Raw genomic sequence first — 20,361 nt, forward strand, 5'->3', positions numbered from 1 at the left:
TCATCAAAAATTGGAGCATATTTCTATCTCTAAATGTTTATGTGATGAGATGAAAATGTATTCCACTGAATATTTATTCATGATCCCCCCCTCAGTTATGATTGTGTACTGTTCAGGGTATTCTTTTTGAGTTTAGGAAATGTGTCAGCTCCTTGCCAGATACTCCTCGGTGTGTAATGAGTTAAAAGTGTGTATTGGGAGTGGGAGTGTGACAGACAGGCAGGGAGGGAGGGAGACGTTCCAGGGATCCAGCAGTCAACACCTGCCAGGCTTAAAGAACCCAGGAGGTTAGAGTACAGCTTACGTGACAACAAGACACCGTTTTCCCTTTTTCGGACCCGGAGCGTTTATCTTCCGTCAGGCTGTCACGAAAACATTTTTTTTTGCTTGTTTTTTTTTTTTAGTATTCTCGTGTTCACGGTTTGGGAGATAAGAGAATGAAGCAGTAACTTCGCGTTATCTCCTCTTACAGGAGACGCAACGCATCGATCTCCAAGAGCAAAGGATTCACATGAAAAGAAGTCAAAAACCCTGAAGGTGTTTATAGGTGAACTACTGTTGGGCGGATTAAAGTGTTTTTTCTTTCTTTCTTTTTTTCTTTTTCGTTCTGTCTCTCTCTGTCCAAGACTGAGGAATATCACATCAAGACTAAGAGGAATGTGGTGATAAAATCTCACCTGCGCCTCAGTTTTTACCCCCAGACCTGACAGAAAGCTTGGAGACAAAGCATACAACAAAGTGAGTAAGATTCATTTCCTTTCTTAACTTTTGTGTTAGAAGATATTTCAGTCTGTCTTTCTGGTCATTTCGGTGGTTTCTTGGAAAAAATAAATAAATAAAGGTTCTCAGTTTAGTTAGATGATTTGGTAATGAGGACCTGAAGAGCCACTGCACCATAGAAATGTTTCCATCTTCTAACGCAAAATTACACCAGTGGGAATTAGCTGATAAGTTAAATAATAAAGTAAACGAATGAATAAATTAAAATCTTTTCTGTTGCTTTTCTGAAAAAAATAAAAGCTTGACGTTGTTATTGTTGTTGTTGTTGTTCTTCTTCTTCTTATTATTATTAGTAGTAGTATTCTTGCCTTTGTTGCCAAAGTCAATATGATATGATGGAAACGCAATATTTATTTAAAACCCTAATAAACCTGATTAGTTATTAGACCTCAAAGGAACATACAACTGGTTAACATTAAATAGTTTTACAAATGATTTCACATTTAGAAGTTTTAGAAGTACCTTTTTGTCTTTTTCTGAAACTAGGTTCATATTAAAGCTGCACAGCAACCATTTGATGATTCAGTCCCATGTTTAAGTTGGAAAAGGCTTTGGAATAAATGTATAAACGCGGAGCGAGATGCAGAATGGACGTCATAGATTTCAGCTTTTAGTATTCATAATTCATATGCTGTCCATTCCAGTAGAGTGCTATCATCTATAATGTATGCAGACATGAAATTATAACAGTCCATACCTGTCAATTCCCACTTAACTGTTGAAGCAGCAAATGGGCCGCTTAACAACTTTTTAACTTCAGATTGGTCTGGTTGCATATTAAATTGTGTTAGAGTACACAGAGGAGTTTGTTACCATCAGACAAATCAATATCTGTACTGTAATGTGTCGGTTTTTGTGTGTAAATGTTTTGTGAATACAAACATGGGATATGTTAAATGACAATGGGAAGAAATGAATCCAACAAATTTTGCAATCATACAAATTTCTGTATTTTCTAAAGTAAATTTCTACAACAATCTGTGTGCATTGCTGTGACTGTATGATGGCACACAGAGCAGAATATATTTTGTGAAAAAAGTACACAATTTTATTGTGTACAAAAGTAATTTTGTGCTTTGGAATGATCGCTTAGCTTTCATATAGTGAACCATTCACTTTTTCTAAACAGGGCAACGTGCATCTAGTAAATAATATACATGTATATTTGTTCAATAATGAGACACTATACAAGCTGAACTTTGCTTCGTATGATGTCTTTGCTGCGTGTTATGTCTAGCACTCGCATAATTAAAAGACAAATTCCCACAGGGTGTGAAGTGTTTTTATATAAATGCTACAATGAAATCTTTATTTTATTAAGTGACAGTTTGCTCTAAACCTTCTCAAAGGGAGAGAGAGAGGTGAGTGTATGTGTGTGTGTGTGTGTGTGTGAGAGAGAGAGAGAGAGAGAGAGAGAGAGAGAGAGAGAGAGAGAGAGAGAGAGAGAGAAAGAAAGAGAAATCTTGGGTAATTACATGAGGATTTAGATTTTCACCTCAGCAGGTGGAAACATGATCCACACTGACCTTATTTTTCCAGCCTGAGGCTTGTGTTTCTATAGGCATATGTCAGTGAATTTACACCTGCGTCTCTGTATGTGTGTGTGTGTGTGTGTGTGTGTGTGTGTGTGTGTGTGTGTGTGTGTGTGTGTGTGTGTGTGTGTGTGTGTGTGTGTGTGTGTGTGTGTGTGTGAGCATGTGGGCCACAAGGGAATTTCTGGCCATTTTGATTATATGGGGTGGGGGCTGGTTCCTTTACGTATGTAGGTGTGAGTGTATGTATGTATGTGTGTATGTATGTATGTATGTATGTATGTATGTATGTATGTATGTATGTATGTATGTATGTAAGGAATAATTTATATAAAATGTGTGTGTGTGTGTGTGTGTGTGTGTGTGTGTGTGTGTGTGTGTGTGTGTGTGTGTGTGTGTGTGTGTGTGTGTGTGTGTGTGTCTATATGCTCTTGTGATTGTATAGCTGGGCTGCAGTGTACGTCTCTTTTGTACCTATGAATGTGTGTCTGCCGCACCTTCCCACAGAAGCAGTGCCAGAACCAACATGTGAAAACATCTGAATGCTCGACCTGTGCTGACAAACATCAAGTGAGAAGCCAGATCTGATCAAGCAGACTGAGTCTGATCTTAAGCCAGTGAAGCACTCAAGAAAAGAGAAAAGGTGAGATGAGGAGATGAAAAAGACAACTAAAAAGACAGAAATAGGCAGCAAGAGAGGTTTGCTGCAATCCTAACCCCCTCAGAGAATGAGTCATTGACCTTTTTTTTGTCCCAGTGTAATTTCCCACCAGAATTCAGTCTTCATGCATTTGTTTCAAGCTCTCCCCAGGAACCTTCTGTGATTTCAATCTCTCCTGCAGTACTGCCATATCCATCTCTGAGGATGATGCAGAGACATTATCATCAGATCAGTGCCTCACGCTTTTAATCCTTTCTCTCTTAACTCCTCTGCTCTTTCACACCAATACTCATTCACTCATGTCCCCTCTTTCTTCGCTTGTCTCTTTACTGCAGTTTGGGCATGTAATGCATTCCGAGACAAGCCTCTAGTTGCGCTGAGTGTGAACTCCAGGCTGGTGCATAGAAAGATTTACAAGCAGTAGTTTAGATTTCCAGAGAGATCTCCAAACTATATTTATTAGTTGGAGATTCTTTGGCATTTCATCTATTGTGATAGGATTATGCATTGCCAACTTTAGAATTATTGGCACCCTTCAAGCAAATGGGCACAGTCATAAGCAAGTATAAATATTTCAAACAATTATGCTCATTTTACACTTTCATTAGAAGTACTTTCATCACCTCGTGTAAAAGACTACTTACATTTAAATACAAACAAATTTAAATTGCCTTTGACATCACAAATATTGACAAATGGGTGTTGACATGCATAAGCTGGGTATTACATGTAAAAAATACCTAGCCGATGCTATTAATAGAAAGGTTTATACAATACTGTCCTTCAATGAGAGCAAACCTTTAAAATGTAGTGTCAGTTACAGTTGGATCAGTATGTTGTGTTCAGAGAAGTGCAAAATTAAAGAGGGCCGATTGCCTTGAAAATATTCGATATCGTCTCCAATATTTGATGATAGAGGTTGATGCTTTGGGCTGTGTCACCTCTAGAGGTCCAGGATATTATAAAGTACCAGGATATTTTAATCCAAACGCTGGTTGCCTCTGTCAGGGAGTTAAGAAGTTATAGATGTTTTAAACATGACAGTGACTCCAAACACGCATACAAATTTTTTCAAATCAAAATGTATATCTGAAAAAATTATACTGTACAGTACAACCTTATGTTGTATCTTAAAATACCACGTTGCATATAATTTGTCTCTTATCGATTCAGTGTTGAATCAATTTCTGTGATGTGAGCAAAAATTAGCATCAGAGTATGGTATTGTTTCTCTGAGGTAAGTTTTATCGGTCAGTGGTGTGCACTTTGAAATGTCTACTACTTAATAAATTGAATTGACTTTCAATCATGAGCCAGTGGTAATATGCTGCCTATGTCGTTATACACCAAGCTGTCCTGTCACTAGACTTGTGTTTCAAAACTTCAGGCACAAGTAATAGGACTACAAAAATAGTTGAACGTTGCATTATTTATTAAAGTAAAATATGCATAGAGTGATTTTACTTCGGAGTGCTTGTGATGGGACTGAATCACAAGGATTTTAGACATGTATGGAATAGAACAGCAAGAATTATCTAATGAGGTACAGGACAAAGCTTTCCGTATTTGCTGAGTATCTAATTTACACAGACGCACAAAACTTGATTTAATCTCTAATAAATACCTACAACACTACAATACAATAAAGGTTTAATTCCTCATGAGGAAGATATAAATTATTTGTTCTGCATGGATTACATAAGAGTTACGGATCTTTCTCAGATGTGATCAGAGGTCAACGTTTGGAGGCAGTTTGGGTGGCAAAGCTTATTTTAGGCCGCTGATGTGAGCGCTGTGGTGTTGTATAGCCCTGTATTCATTAACAAGTTGTAGCCTTTCCAGAATAAGTGTGTTTTGTTGCTTCTATTAAACCTAAGTGTGTGTGTGTGTGTGTGTGTGTGTGTGTGTGTGTGTGTGTGTGTGTGTGTGTGTGTGTGTGTGTGTGTGTGTGTGTGTGTGTGTGTGTGTGTGTGTGAGTGAATCAACAAGTAGACACACATATTTGAAATGTATTGTCTATACATATACGGGAGATTGTCTTATATTTATGAGCTATATCTGCTGTAAAGCCAAAATAACAACAATACAAACAGGTTTTTTGTTCAATAACTGAAATGGAGATGGTCAAACAGAGGAAATCTTTTAAATGAAATATAATAACAATTTATTCCATGGTTAGCAATATTTATGTACAGAAATGTAAATTAATGTCTTGGTTATTACTTACACACAATTCATAATGTATATAAGGTTTCAAATATTTTATAGGCATTTTTAGATTCTGTTCTATTATTCATTACTTACAATCATTTATACAACCAGACTTTACCCAATAAGAGCTACTGTACATACATATGTGCTAACAGTAAACATTTAACTGCAGCTCTGTAATGCTTTAGCACACTTTGAAGGGTCGGGTTAACGTTTGTTATGGAAGCAATGGACGAAGTCCAAAGCACTTGTGTTCGTTCTGTGAATGTAACAAGTTCAAGCATGCTTCCAAGTCAGCTGTCGCTTACTGCTGCCACTTAATAATCCGTCATTCGTTTTTTATAATAGAGAGAATGGTGGCAAAAAATGCAAACCCTGCATGGCTGCCCCAGTCATTTCACCTCTGTGCCCAAATCCCTGATGTCATATGCTGGTGGCTTGGATCAGTTAGTGGAAACCGATGTAAACTGGGCCTGGAGGGATCTCCTGCTAGAGGATATAACGTGGCTCAATGTGACAGGGCTTTACAACAGCTTAACAAGTTGGCATTTTGGAGGCACGTGTTGTTCAAAGCTCTGTTTCACAGGTGTGTGGTGTTTGACGTGCCTCTATTACAAGCAGGTCTCATTTATTCACCTGCAGGCTGAACACAGTGCTGATGTGAATCAGATGATGCCTTTGGTTTGCAGGAAGATTGTGTTAATCTTGTATTATTATTACAGCAATAGTGATGTGTTAGCAATGTGTAAAATGTTCAAGCTCACTCTCAGAGTGTTGTTTTTTCTTTCAATGTTCATTTCTTTATATTTTCACTTATTTCTGACCCCTCATATCCTTTGTATGTCCTCACTGTGGCATGCGGTGTGTTCTGTTTTGTGCCCTAATGATATATTTAGCCACTCTCTTTTGTTTAGGTCTCTATAGGACTTTGAGTCACATGGGCATTATGGGAACCAGAGTCATCCTGTTGCTGCTGGTTATGTGTCTTTGCGGTGTATCCTGCATCCTGCGTTCAGCTCCCAGAGTGGCTTTAGCTTTTAAAGGTAAACACATACACGTTTATAAACCTTTAATAAACAGACACATACACACACACCTGTACTATTGTAAAACTGGTGTTGTCTGGCTCTGGCTTTTTCACTCCCACTTTTTCACAGCCATTCATTCATCTGCCTTCAGGCATGAACGCACTCATACAGTCACACACACACACACACACACACACACACACACACACACACACACACACACACACACACACACACACACACACACGCACGCATATATATAATATTGTGTAGTTCCTGTAATTTGCTCGACTGTTGCTAGAAGAGAACAAAAGGTGGATGTTGTCACCCAGACTCGTGACGGATACTCACTGCGTAACACACTCCGTTCATGTTCACTGATAAAGTTCTCAGGAAATTTTAATAATAGCAATATGCAATATGAGATGAGAGGCATGGACAATCAGACACACACACTCACACACACACACACACACACACACACACACACACACACACACACACACACACACACACACAAAAAATGCACAAAGACTTCTGATTAGCACAATATAAAAAGACAGACAGATGAGTGCTTTTAAACGTACTGTGTAAATAAAAATTATATGAATGAATCATGAAAGAGGAATCTCACTTACTCCTGTTCTGACATTTCAGACTGCAACACATAACTGTGGCAAGGGAAACGAATACATTGCTATTGCATCAAAGCTTCATAATTATATCAGAGATGTTAAAACAGCTCTGCCCACTTTGTATGATTAAAGACTGTTGTATGGATTAGAAGGTAGGCTTAACAAAATAACACACCTGTCAATTATCAGCTAATTCAGAAACCATTTCAATCAAGTTCATTACAAACCTTTTCCACTAAAACCTGGGAAAACCCTTCACTGTGAAGACCCTGGTGAAACCACATGATGAAATATTATATGGTCTGTTTATAGTTCAGAAGACTACAGATGTCCTGCAAATTAAATGTTTCCCTTTTGCATATATCTAAATCCCACACAAAGTTACACCATTTTAAAATCTGGTTATTCTCAAAAGTGAAAAGGGGACAAATTTGTATGCCATACATAGATGTTTTGATTCTGCTTATCTTAAACAAAGCCTGATATTCTGTAGGTGAAGAAATCACACTTAGGCATAATGATATATATATACATATACATATATATATACACACACACACACACAAACATACAAACATATGATATATAATCAGTTGTTTAAATATATATCATAGCCTTGTCACTAGTCTTATAAACTTCCATTAGATAAATACTTCGATTAAATACAACGTTGCCTACTGAATAAGCTTGATTGAATAAGCTACAAAAAGGAAGATGCACTGTGGTATTATTCCCATAAGTCATTCCCATATGTTAATCAGCTCTGCTCAAATACTTGGGTCCACATATACACATCTCCAGTTCATGACTCTAACATGAGTGTTACAGGAAGAAATATTGAATTTTGGCAAAAACCCAATTTTTCATCTTTTTTGTCTGTTTGCCAGAATTTAGACATAGTAACATCCAGTGGCTTTTCCAAGACCAACTCAAAAATCCCTCAGTGCTGGCTTTAATCCATCTACTGCTCCACATAATGTGCCCTGCCTACTCTACCCCATTTGTGAAAAAAGACCTGGTACCATGTGGTGTAGGTACAATAGCAGTGTTGTTGGGGATTGTAAAGTCTATGGACCATGACTGGTCACTTTAATACACACATCTACTTGTTTTGTTGTTAGCAAATTTAATCCAGGGAACAAACCCCAGCTGCCATCTGCTAAGATCCCAGTGCCAGTCCCAAACCTGGATAAATTGGGGAGGGTGACATCAGGAAGGGCATCTGAAAAAAACAAGGGCTGGTGATCACTGATTCGCTGGCAAATTGTGTATAGCAGCAAAGCAAGTTTATACCTTAAAAAATGGTCAAAGCTTGAATTTATGTAATAATTGCAGTGTCTACTCTGTTAACGTGGCCTGATCATTATTTAGTTAGCAGTGTTATTCAGTTATATTAGTATTTCAGTTGTATTCGTTTGGATTTTGGATTTTGCAAGGTTTGTGAAATTTTCTGTGCATATTTTCTGCTCATATACAGTATGCCTCATGTTGGCATAGTTTCCAGTAACTGTTTAGACAATAAACCACTGCTGTGTGGCTTACATAAACCATATTCCCTGTGCACTCATTATAGAACTTATTTCTAGTATAATTTGGCCTTCTAAGTCATTGTATAATGTTGGTATTTGATATGCTGCTATTTAAGAAAAGCTTTGTGGATGCTCAGTGTTTTGTATTGCTGTTGTTGGGGATAAACTAAATATCATCATCTGGAGTTACTGTAAGTTCACGATCATCTCATTCTTGCCATGTACCCTGTTTTGGCCAACTTAGTCAGTCAACATTTCTGAACTGGTGAAATATAAGAGAAAGACAAAAAAAAGATGAATCAGGTTTCCTTCTTCCAAATAAACTAACAGTGGAGTTTAGTAAAGTGTTGTCAGCAGTAAAAACATGTAGGTAATTTCACTGAATTGTGAGAAATAAGCTGCAACACAGCACGGAAGCATTAGTGCCTTTGACCCAATTCTCATGTTTTGAGTTCTTGACAAACCACAATGCCGACCATGGGATTTACAGGAAACTGATGTGAACGTTTGCGCAGTTATTGAGAAAGATACATAACATTTCTTCAAATCACATTGTTTGTGCCTTTTGCACACCACACCTTCATGAAACTTGCATGAAAATTTGATCTTCTTGTGCTCAGTGGAATTGGCTCAGTATTGACTGTCTGATACCTCTATTCTTCATCGGCAGTGCGTGTAATTCAGCTGAAACTCATCTGGGGCCTTTGGCTTCTATCTCATCTCATCTATTCACATTGTTTTTGCCCAGACTGCTGTATTCCCCAGCCATGAGAACAATCTCTCTAGGATCGATTGCCCACACCTCACCTCCTAACCTCCCCACCCGATGTACTCTCCTCCCTTAGAGGAAGAACAGTGGGCCGGAAAAGACCAATTCTCTGCTTGGCTCTTGTGTGTTGTGTGTTCTCAGAGATGGATTGTTCATTGTTCAACAGAGGGATGACCTTTGTCTCGAACGCGCCTGAAGAGGAGGAAGGCTGTTTGCAGAAATTTAATGTGCAACAGTGGAAGTTTATAATAAACAGAGAGAAAAGAAAATACCTAAACAAATTCAAATACAGGATGCTGCTTACAAGACATGGTTAATATCATACATATAAATAAACAATTCCCAAATAGAAATTATTTGACTTTTGGTTAATTTTTCCCCCGATTATAAATAAATAAAAGTAAAATAATAATAATAATAATAATAATAATAATAATAATAATAATAATAATAATAATAATAATAGATGGCTATTATCAGATTATTATTATCAGGTTATAATGTGATTCTGTGATCAGCGCACGTCTTGTGTTAGCACGGGTTGAACTTGCAAACATGCAAATAAATAAAAAAAGACTCAGTTTGTTCTAAGCAGTAACATTTTCTCCTTCTCTGTCTAACAAGTTTCTAGTAACATCCCTGGCCAGATCTGTTCCATCACTTGGGTCATCATTCTTCCTCTTTGTTTAGCAGATCCATATATGGTTGTGATTTTCTGTTGAACTCTGAGCAGTGTCCACTTTTATCTACTTGTGATCTGGCAACATTTGTGTGTCCTGTGTTTATAGTTAGGGAAGGAGAATGGAAGCAGATTGTTCAGGAGCCTCCGCTCTCTCACACGCCCAGTTCTGCCTGCCCAGAGATCCAGGCTGCTTATTCTGGAGGCATGGCCATGCCATGAAGACTCTTTTTAGCACATTTAGGGTGTCAAGTCATACACGCATTTCCTGACTTCTCTGTTAAACAAACATCCTTATGGATTAGTTAGTGATGACCTCAAAAGGAAGAGGAAGCCAACAGAACATGGATTTAGAGCAGGCTTGGCTATTTTAGACTGCTTTTATAAACAAGTGGGTATATATAGATATGACAGATCTGAGTGACATAAATATATGGGACATATGTGAAATATATCTTACCTATTTTCCAGAAATCTGTACATAGTCTTGGTTTAAAAGAATTTGTTTTGTATCAGGGTTTCATGTGTTATTGCAATAAATAATTGCAATAAATAATTTCAATAACATTGACACGTAGATGTTTGAGTTTCAGTTTCTCACTTCCATCCACTAAGTAGCATTTGTAATGAGGCATATTAAAAGGACAACTCACCCAGAATGCACTGTTTTATTTACAGCAACCCTTCATATTGTCAGCACTTAAAAAAACTCATAACAGCTAATGAGGTCCATTGAGACAACTAAAGCTCAACTTGAACCCACTTTTAAAATCGTTTCTCTTACACAATGAACACTGTGTTCAGGAAGAGACAGCAAGGAACAATGATGTCAGGTTCTGTGCAGTGTTTCTGGTTCATGTTTATGGGGTGTGACTGAAGCCCTTAAGCATATAAACATATGTAAGATGAGAGCCGTAGTCATCTGAGCCAGAGAAAGGCTACACTTAGATATATGCTTATGTAAATCCTACCATTTAAAATACTCTAATGGGAATATAAACAGATTGTTTCAGATTGTTTCATCATCAATATTTCAGGATGAGATTTATATGAAGGAACAAAAGCAACAGGAACTACTTAATTTTTAACAGTTCATATGATACATTGTGTGTTGAGTTGCTGTTAGCCAAAGTGTTAAGTGTTCACATGATGAACTCTTGGCATTTTGTTGTTAAGACCTTTTGATAACCTTAATGATTGTCTGAATGTCAAGAATAATAAAGAATCTCTCAATGAGCATCTCTGAACGGAGCATCCTGTGTATTTTTCACAGTTTTTTCCCCTGACTGAGATAGCAGCCAGACAATCTATTGCTGAGTTAAGTGAACTTTGCTCCCTCTTTCTGCTTGATGCTCTCAAAAATTGATTTGACTCCCTGCAAGAGTTCCCAGAGGTAGTGGCTTAGAAATAGCAGGTTTCCTGCTGAAACTTTGAGATCCCAAGGACAAGAAGCTCACAAAGCTGTATTTACTACACAATAGTCTAATGCACAGTGGATATATAGACTGCCAAGAGAAAATGATAGACAGACCGAGACATGACCTCCTGCTGGAGGGAGAAAACAATATGAAACTATATTCTAGTTCAGTCATTTAATTTAGAAATATACATGTTACTGGGTACAGTTTGTTAACTTGAATTAACTTGTAAGCCTGTATTTACAGCTTTCAGAAGAGAAATTGCTTTAAAATTATAATTACAATTTTACTCATGTTTCATTCAGAAAGCCACATTAATGCAGTCATCATTAATAACATTTCTCATGTCTCCGTCTCTATTCCTTGCCAGAACTAATGGACACTCGGACAGCAAGACCGTTTAGTTTATCTTTCAACACCAGCGATTACCGGATCCTTCACATGGACCAGGATCAGGGCCGTCTTTACCTGGGCAGTCGCGAGTACCTCGTTTCACTGGACATGCAGAATGTCAACAAGGAGCCTCTAATTGTAAGAAGAGCTGACAGATGTACTCATGCACATTTTAATGATCTGTGATGACATTTAGAGAGATGCCTTAGGTATTATATTCATCTTATCCATGTTACATGGTTGCAAATTTGCTGATCTAGAATCATCTTTATGATAAGAGTAGGAAAAAACTTACATCAAACCTGTGTATCGAAGGATAAGAAGTTTTTCCTTTTCTTCTTTCACAGATCCACTGGCCTGCTCCGACACAGAGAAAGGGAGAGTGTCAGATGACAGGGAAAGGAAAGCATGTGAGTCTACCTCTTTTAAGATTTCTCCCAGGTACATTATGATGTTTTGAATTTGTTTGCTTGTTTGTTTGTTCATGTTTTATGTATTTTTTTAGCTAACATAAACTTTATTTGAGTCTTGGTTACATTGTAAAGTGCAAAGATTTACATCTGCATGATTTCTCATGAACAAAAAAAAAAGAATTCCAAAATGATAAAAATCACAAAACTCATGATAAAAAAAATTATTCTAACTTCTGAATATTTATTTATTTGTTTGTTTGTTTGTTTGTTTGTTTGCCAAATGTAATCCCAGAAATTCTTTGAATACACCAGGCCAGATGTTTTATAGGAAACTGATGTAGTAACATGCAGCAACATGCTGACATGCAGTGAAGTGCGCTTCTCTTCCTCATACATATGTATTTAAAGGAGGTTCATGCAAAAGGCAGGATGTTGGCAGAAAAAACAGTGTGAGGAAATTAATCACTGTACAAATCATTGGAAAATTGGAAAAGTGCTGTCTGGTTTTACGTTTGGTTTTTGTCTGTTTCCATTTTGAAAATTAGATCCATGTGTGTTGCTATGAGCTTTCCAGGCTTTATTGCCAGGTGCACATATCTTTTTATTCATTTTGTTAGAACATTTTAATTTAGGATAAATTCAGTAATAATTCAAGGCTGGTTTAGAGGACTTTGGAGAAAGGTCCTTTATGCGTTGAAACTGCTTTGTCACACGTTTAGAACAACCTGATCATAGCAAATACATCACATAAATCCTTCCCCCTGAGCACATCAGACTTTTGCAAATGTTACTATATAATATAAAAATCACTCATCACACTTATCTGGCTTATTGTGCACACAGCTGTCTATTCATTAAAAACTATTGGAAATAAAATGGCATATTAGCTGGGTTAAGGGTTTCCATGCCAATTACTTCTGAAAATAAAATTGTTCTAAAACAAAAGCCTACATTTAGTAAGAACTAATCAGGAATTTAAAATTCCTCCTCTTTATAGCAGCTTTTAAAACGCAAATGACAAATAAAATACAAATGAGTTAAAGCCTTAGTAAACTGAACATTGATTTCAGCGTTGTGTGAGCACATTCTGTTCACGATGTACATGCATCTAGCTGAAGATATTGTGTTCCTATGAATGAAATTTTTTCATTTTGTATTAAAGGTATTTCATTTTGCATTTTCTTGTAGAATATCCATAAAAGTTAAATATATCTAGTGTGGAAGCATGTATGATTGTATGTATTTGTTTCCTAGGGAGAGTGTGCCAATTTTGTGCGTATGATCGAACCATGGAACAGGACTCATCTGTACACATGTGGCACTGGAGCTTACAGACCCATCTGTACCTTCATCAACAGAGGCTGGAGAGCTGAAGTACACACTTATACATGCACTCACATACATACAGTATACACAGACAAGCATAGTCAATAGCTCAATTATTTAAAACCCCCTCCAATGCTCCCTCCTTTTCTCTCTCTTTGTGTAGGACTATCTCTTTAGGCTGGTCCCTGGATATATGGATTCAGGAAAGGGTAAATGCTCCTACGACCCAAACCAGGAAGATGTGTCAGCTTTTATCAGTGAGTCTATTCTAGCAAAATACAGCAGCAGTTTGTCTTCTGATACTCTGTACTATACACAAAGTACATTCTAATGTCCAATTTCTTTTTCTCTTTTCCTGATATCCTGCTCATTCCAGATGGCAGCCTGTATGCTGGTGTACATGTGGACTTCATGGCCACTGACCCAGCTATCTTTATGACGATGGGGAGCAGGCCAGCTATTAGAACAGAGCAGTATGACTCCAGGTGGATTAATGGTAAGGATTTGGTAAAGTTAATCTCTTTATCTCCAATTCATAATAAATAGGCTACTTCACTCAACTGGCCCCTGGAAACACTCTAGAGTTGTAACAAAGGTACGCGCTGTATCTGTATCTGTATAGTGCTCAAAATATCTATATCTGTATTTGGATTTTAAGCCAAATTGGGTGTAGAATAATCCCTACCACTAAGCCCCTGGAAACACTCGGGTGCAATAATAACCCTTATGATAGACATACTGTCAACTTGGTCTGTGAATTATGCCAGTTCCTCCACCTCAGCTCCATCAGATGTGTCCACAATTGGTCTCAGTTAATCCTTCTCATGCACTTATTCAGATTGTTTTTACATGCCAGTGAAATAATAATAATAATAATAATAATAATAATAATAATAATAATAATAATAAGAAGAAGAAGAATAACAACAACAGCAATAATAATAATAATAATAACAATAACAATAATTATTGTTATTATTATTATTATTATTATTATTATTATTATTATTATTATTATTATTATTATTATTATTAAAAATATTATAAGAATTAAATAGCCTTTCTTTCTTTCTTTCTTTCTTTCTTTCTTTCTTTCTTTCTTTCTTTCTTTCTTTCTTTCTTTCTTTCTTTCTTTCTTTCTTTCTTTCTTTCTTTCTTTCTTTCTGTCTGTCTGTATTTTAGAACCAGTGTTCATTAAAATAAAGCAGATTCCTGACAGCTCTGAGAAGAATGATGACAAGCTCTACTTTTTCTTCCGGGAGAAGAGTCTGGACTCTGGAGGGACAGCGAGCCCCAGCGTGCTGGCCAGAGTGGGACGAGTGTGCCTGGTGCGGTCCTTCAAAAAAACAAACAAACTGGCAGATAATTAGTTAGGATGAAGCTGATTCTTCTCAAAATACAGAGAAATATATTTATGGCAGAATGTGTTTGTGTTACCAGAATGATGAGGGAGGACAGAAGATACTAGTTAACAAATGGACAACATTTCTGAAAGCCAGGTTGGTGTGTTCTGTGATGGGTGATGATGGTGTGGAGACCTTCTTCGATGAGCTGAGTGAGTAAATTCATTTCTTGTATATAATGTCAATGCTGGGGGAAAAAAAGCCTTTATGGTTTTAGAGAGTTTTAAAGGGATTTTCTAAGTGTTCGGACTGGTTCTAGCTGGTATAATTTTTGATAGTTTTAGAGCAGTTTTGGACACATATAGACTGGTTATCTGGCCAGGTTATTTCTTGCTGGTCAGGCTGGATCTAGCAGATTTAGAGCGGTTTGTGGCTCTTGCATGCTGGTTCTAACTGGTCCAGCTGGTACAGACTAGTAAGAGTGGTTCTACCTTGTAAGGTTTTAAAGATAATCGTCAGTTTATTTCTAACTGGTCAGAGTATTTCTTGCAGTCAGGCTGGGTAACAGATTAGAATCAGCTAGACCAGCCTAACCCTAGCCTAAATCTTATACTGATTATACTGATATACTTATTCTTCTTGACTTGATTTAAGCTGGATTTTTAAACACTGGTTTCAGTTTTGATACTGAAATTAAATAATGCTTCTTCCTTTCAGGAGATATTTTTATTCAGCCCACCCAGGATGAGCGTAACCCTATGGTGTATGCCGTTTTCTCCACTGCAGGGTAAGGATCACTAAGTTTTTTTTTATATATTTAAAAATAACATTGTCACATGTGCTCAGCTTAGTTTCATATATCTGCCTTAGGTCTGTTTTTAAGGGATCAGCCGTGTGTGTTTACTCTATGGCTGATATACGTAATGTATTCAATGGGCCTTTTGCCCACAAACATGGGCACAACTACCAATGGACGATGTACACAGGAAAGATCCCCTACCCTCGACCTGGAACTGTGAGCTTAAAACACCTATTAAATGTTTATTCTTTCTGCACCTAATGCACTTCTCAGCAAGATTACTCTCTGTGTTACTATTCATCTAGTAACATAGCTCTGTGTTACCCTCTAGTGTCCTGGAGGCGCATTTACTCCGAGTTTGCAGTCTACCAAAGTGTTCTCAGACGATGCTGTGAACTTCATTCGCTCGCACCCACTCATGTATCACTCTGTGTATCCAATACACAAGCGTCCCCTGGTGGTACGCTCAGGCGTAGACTACAGGTTCACCACCATCGCTGTGGACCAGGTGGATGCTGTGGATGGGAGATATGAGGTGTTTTTTCTAGGCACAGGTAAATAATCAGGCTACAGTTCATTCATTCATTCATTCATTCATTCTTAACCTTCTCACACCAATCTACCAGCAGGTGTTGTAAATGTAACTGAACACCTAACAATGTGAAATAAAACTTGTACATTTTTCCTGCCTTTCAGATCGTGGAACAGTACAAAAGGTTATAGTTTTGCCCAAAGATCCAACCACCATGGAAGAGCTGACATTAGAGGAAGTGGAAGTTTTCAGGGTAATCAAATCTGCATCTAGTTTGATGCTAAGAACTACCACAATAGTAATATGTATAATTTATAATACCTTCTCCTTTCTCTACAGACACCAGTACCTGTTAAAACAATGAGGATATCTGCTAAAAGGGTAAAACATTTCTACATTAACCTTGACGTACCATTTTAAACTATTTAAACTGGAGTAAGTAAGGATTTATAAATAAATAAACAGGCGATTACCGTCCCAAAGGGACGGTAATCATTTTACTATAAAATTACATCCCAAAGTTTTGTGTACCACAGTCATTCTTTTGATTAATTAAAGAAAATGTCATTTATTTATCCATGTGTAGAAACCTGAAAGCAAAAACTCCTTAGTCCTGAAGACAAAGGAAAACGTGACTCTGATACCCGACACTGCTTCCATAAATATATTTGTACAGAAATGTTTGAATGATTAATGAAGTATATAAGTACATGTATCAGTCATAATAGGAACTACCATGACTGGTGAATGGTGAAAAAGCATAATGTCATTCATTAATAAATAAAAAATTGCAATCAGTGGCAAATCACTGTGGTATAAGAGTAAGTAAAATGTTAGCATGCACTGTTACAGGAAAATAATCCACTATGCTTCAGTGTACATCGAAATGCTGTCAGAACTCTGAGCCCGTCTCCATGTGGACATATCACAGGGTGAACCGCACTCTTAGACTTTCAGCTGAGCATTAACTAATCTAAGTAGACTTTACTGGTAACACTATAATTGGTAAGAAATAAACAAAGAGAAATCTCCTCAGACCTGGATGAGAATGAGCAAACTTCTTTATTGCAGTCAATCAGCCAAAAATTCCATTGAAAAATCTCTCAATCAGAAGCAATCAATGGAAAAAAAAACTGCCCTGCCCCAGGAAATTCCACTCAATATATACTCTTCTTTTAATTTACATACTTTCCCATTATGTTGTACATGATGCCGGATAATTTCCCTATAACAAGACATCCGATGTGTTTTGATATGTTACTTAATTAAAACCTTCAGATCAATTTGACTCAGGAGCTCAATATCAATGTACTATATTGCTATATTGTTGTACAACAGAATATACAATGCACAGTATTTCTCCTTTCATCTCTACAGCAACAGCTGTACGTATCGTCAGATGCAGGTCTTACCCAGGTATCATTGCATCGATGTGGCGTCTATGGTAAGGCTTGCTCAGACTGCTGTCTGGCCCGTGATCCCTACTGTGCATGGGATGGAGAAAGCTGTACACCCTTCACACAGGCTACTAAAAGGTTAGCAAAAAAATCACAAATTCTCCATTATAGCTGTTGAATGAATACATTTTTTACATTTGTAACCCTGGTTTGAATTTTGATTTGGACTTTCTTTCTTTTAGGAGGAGCAGAAGGCAGGATGTAAAACATGGTGACCCTCTACGTCAGTGTCGAGGATTTAACGCTAAAGGTACCACCTTTAAAGCAAAGTTAACTTTTTGTTAACCAAGACCATATTAAGCCTGATCTCATCTATAGTACATGCATTCTTAGTAACTGCTATAAAACTCGGTACTCTGTAACATTATTTCATATATGCACTTTACCGGTAATGGTGTACATGTTAGCCATTTTATGGCAGTGCTGTTGATTTTTTTCTTCTGATTCTTTAGGTGTTGATTAATTTTCCATGACAGCAGTTCTGACAATAGTGCAAGGCAAACCACAGGATTATATTAATATAATTATTGTAATATAGTTTAGTATTATGTCTATAGTTTTGCATTTTTAGTCTGTGTTGTATTTGTAAGATTTCCAACGTAGAAGAGAGGTTTGTATAATGTACTGGGTGTTATTTATTTATTTATTTATTTGTTTATTTGTTTATTTATTTATTTATTTATTTGTGGTTGTAATGGCATTAACAGCACTACATCCTGGATTATTTTCCTGTCAGAGCATGTCCGGTTGTAGTTTATACATTCTGTCATCACTAAGCTTTGAAATAACACATCCTAGAATAGGTGTCACATGAAATGACTTGATTTTCTGCCTCCACAGTGGAGAAGAGACTTAAGGAGACAATGCAGTTTGGTGTGGAGGGAAGCAGCACGTTTTTGGAGTGTGTACCAAGATCACCTCAAGCTACAGTCAAATGGCTCTATCAAAAAGACGGAAGAAGGAAATTGGTAAGATCCCATTCAGTTCTTCATCACGTAAAACAAAAAAATAGGCTCGACATGTTTGTGTAGAAGCTAGTGCGGTATATTTGAATGATACCTGTTGTTTTGTTTAGTAATGTTGTAGTTATGTATACTTCTGACTTTGATGAAAGATATAATAAAAATACATAAAAATTCTCTTGATTCTGACATTTAACAAATGCAAAAAATATGTTCATATTTATTGATTTAAAACAGAAAATGTATGACAGTAAAGAAATAAAAGTTTTTGTGTTTTTTTCTGAAGTGTATGTAAATATCTGGTTTCAACTGTATATTCGTTTGTATAGTGAAAGTGATTTACAGTATAGTGTGTAGTGGCCATGGGTCCGTAATAATCTTTTACTGTGTAATCCTTATGCAGCTAAATAGAGAGGGTGAAGTACTGAGCACACCTCAAGGTGTCCTGCTGAAATCCCTCACCCACTCAGACGCTGGTTTATACCACTGCCTGGCCACTGAGAATAACTTCAAGCACACTCTAGCACGCGTCTCCTTGCGCATTCTGGACCGCAACATCGCAGTGGCCCTCACTGTACCTGACGATGAAGATAAAGAGGAGGAGATGATGCCGAGGCATCGCAAGCCTGAATCACAAGCCCATCACCCGGCTGGCAACGTGCAGCCATTAGAGCCTGAGATGCGTGTGATCCACCAGTATTGCCAATCCTACTGGGAACAGCTCACTGACCGAGGGGAGCAGCCAAGCAGACGTCCAACCCGCAGACACACAGAGGGTCATGAACCCAGTGGAGGCTGAGACTGACCTGCCTACTTCTTCCATTCACCTATTGGTCTATTCTGTCTTCCTGTTGATGTACTCTGCTGAGAGTGAGGTGAAGGGACACATGTGTAAACTTCTTATTTCATAAGAGACTCATCTGCTCAGCTCTCATGCTCATTTTTTTGCTGTGTTTGTCTTGATATTGTGGTTTGCATACTTTCTCCTTCATTTCTTATATTCCATTATGGGTCATGTCTCATTAACTTTGCTCAAGTCTTCTGGTGTTCCATTGATTTTGGACCATATTTTGACCCTAAAAAAATGCTCTGACCATCATTGTGATATTTGCACATTTTATGACCCAGCTTGTGTTGCTCTCACTTCCTTGTTTTGCTGGATATCTGTCATTTACTGGAATAACATAAGTTTAAGCACCTTAGAGTATGATTAAACTGACTAGATCATGACTAGACAACACAAATTTCCTGTGTGTGTATATGTATAAGTGTTCCGTCTGTGGGCCAGTGCAATTTCCCATGTGCTGCCTGGGCACTGAAAGCACATGGTACAGTACAGATAACAGTAAATCAGTAGATAAAGCTGTACATGTATCCTGGTTATCCTTCCTGGTTGGAAAATTGCACCATTTCTTGTTTAAGGAAACACTACATTGTCTTCATGGGTGTCACTATAGCTGATAATGTGTATTTATTTTTAAGTTGTATTTTTTTTTTTGTCTTAGTGGAGAATTTATAAACTATAAAAAAAGGTGGAGGGCATTTTGCATGACAGACAAGGAATATAGTTATATTTATTTAAGTGTAATTATAATAACACCATGGTTCTTTGTATATAGGTTTGATCACCACAGACTTGTGTAGTGACTAATGATCTCGCCTTCAAAATGAGTAACACTGGATTTTGGTAACTAAAAATGCACAAGATTTTATTAGTATTATAAAGATTAGAATGATGTTGTGTTGTTTGAATGTTCTTTTTGTTTTTAAATATATTGACCTAATGGAAATAAAAGAGCATTGCTGCTTATTGTATTTGTTTTATATTTCAGTATGATACAAAATGTTTTTTTAAGAAAAACAATTTTCTCTTAAAGTTTAAAAATAAAATGGA

General features: G+C 37.1%; 1 protein-coding gene across 1 annotated transcript; it reads left to right on the forward strand.

Moving 5' to 3' along the window:
• Positions 1-232: 232 nt before the first annotated feature.
• On the forward strand, positions 233-20,277 carry sema3ga (sema domain, immunoglobulin domain (Ig), short basic domain, secreted, (semaphorin) 3Ga). Its single transcript, XM_027167045.2, has 19 exons — positions 233-738; positions 2,820-2,955; positions 6,099-6,227; positions 11,613-11,773; positions 11,983-12,045; positions 13,303-13,422; positions 13,538-13,631; positions 13,751-13,870; positions 14,557-14,702; positions 14,815-14,929; positions 15,435-15,504; positions 15,588-15,732; positions 15,848-16,070; positions 16,213-16,301; positions 16,388-16,429; positions 17,426-17,583; positions 17,688-17,755; positions 18,346-18,473; positions 18,871-20,277. The coding sequence occupies exons 3-19, from the start codon at positions 6,122-6,124 to the stop codon at positions 19,264-19,266; spliced, it is 2,244 nt and encodes a 747-aa protein (XP_027022846.2). The 5' UTR covers positions 233-738; positions 2,820-2,955; positions 6,099-6,121; the 3' UTR covers positions 19,267-20,277.
• Positions 20,278-20,361: the final 84 nt, after the last annotated feature.

Source organism: Tachysurus fulvidraco, chromosome 14 (assembly GCF_022655615.1).
Source record: "Tachysurus fulvidraco isolate hzauxx_2018 chromosome 14, HZAU_PFXX_2.0, whole genome shotgun sequence".
Lineage (NCBI taxonomy): Eukaryota > Metazoa > Chordata > Actinopteri > Siluriformes > Bagridae > Tachysurus > Tachysurus fulvidraco.

Bases quoted from the DNA above. Each gene is read 5' to 3' on its own strand.
- sema3ga (XM_027167045.2), top strand. From the start codon at position 6,122: ATGGGCATTATGGGAACCAGAGTCATCCTGTTGCTGCTGGTTATGTGT. The intron at 13,423-13,537 runs GTACACACTTAT...CTCTTTGTGTAG, and splicing joins ACAGAGGCTGGAGAGCTGAA to GACTATCTCTTTAGGCTGGT. The intron at 18,474-18,870 runs GTAAGATCCCAT...ATCCTTATGCAG, and splicing joins AAGACGGAAGAAGGAAATTG to CTAAATAGAGAGGGTGAAGT.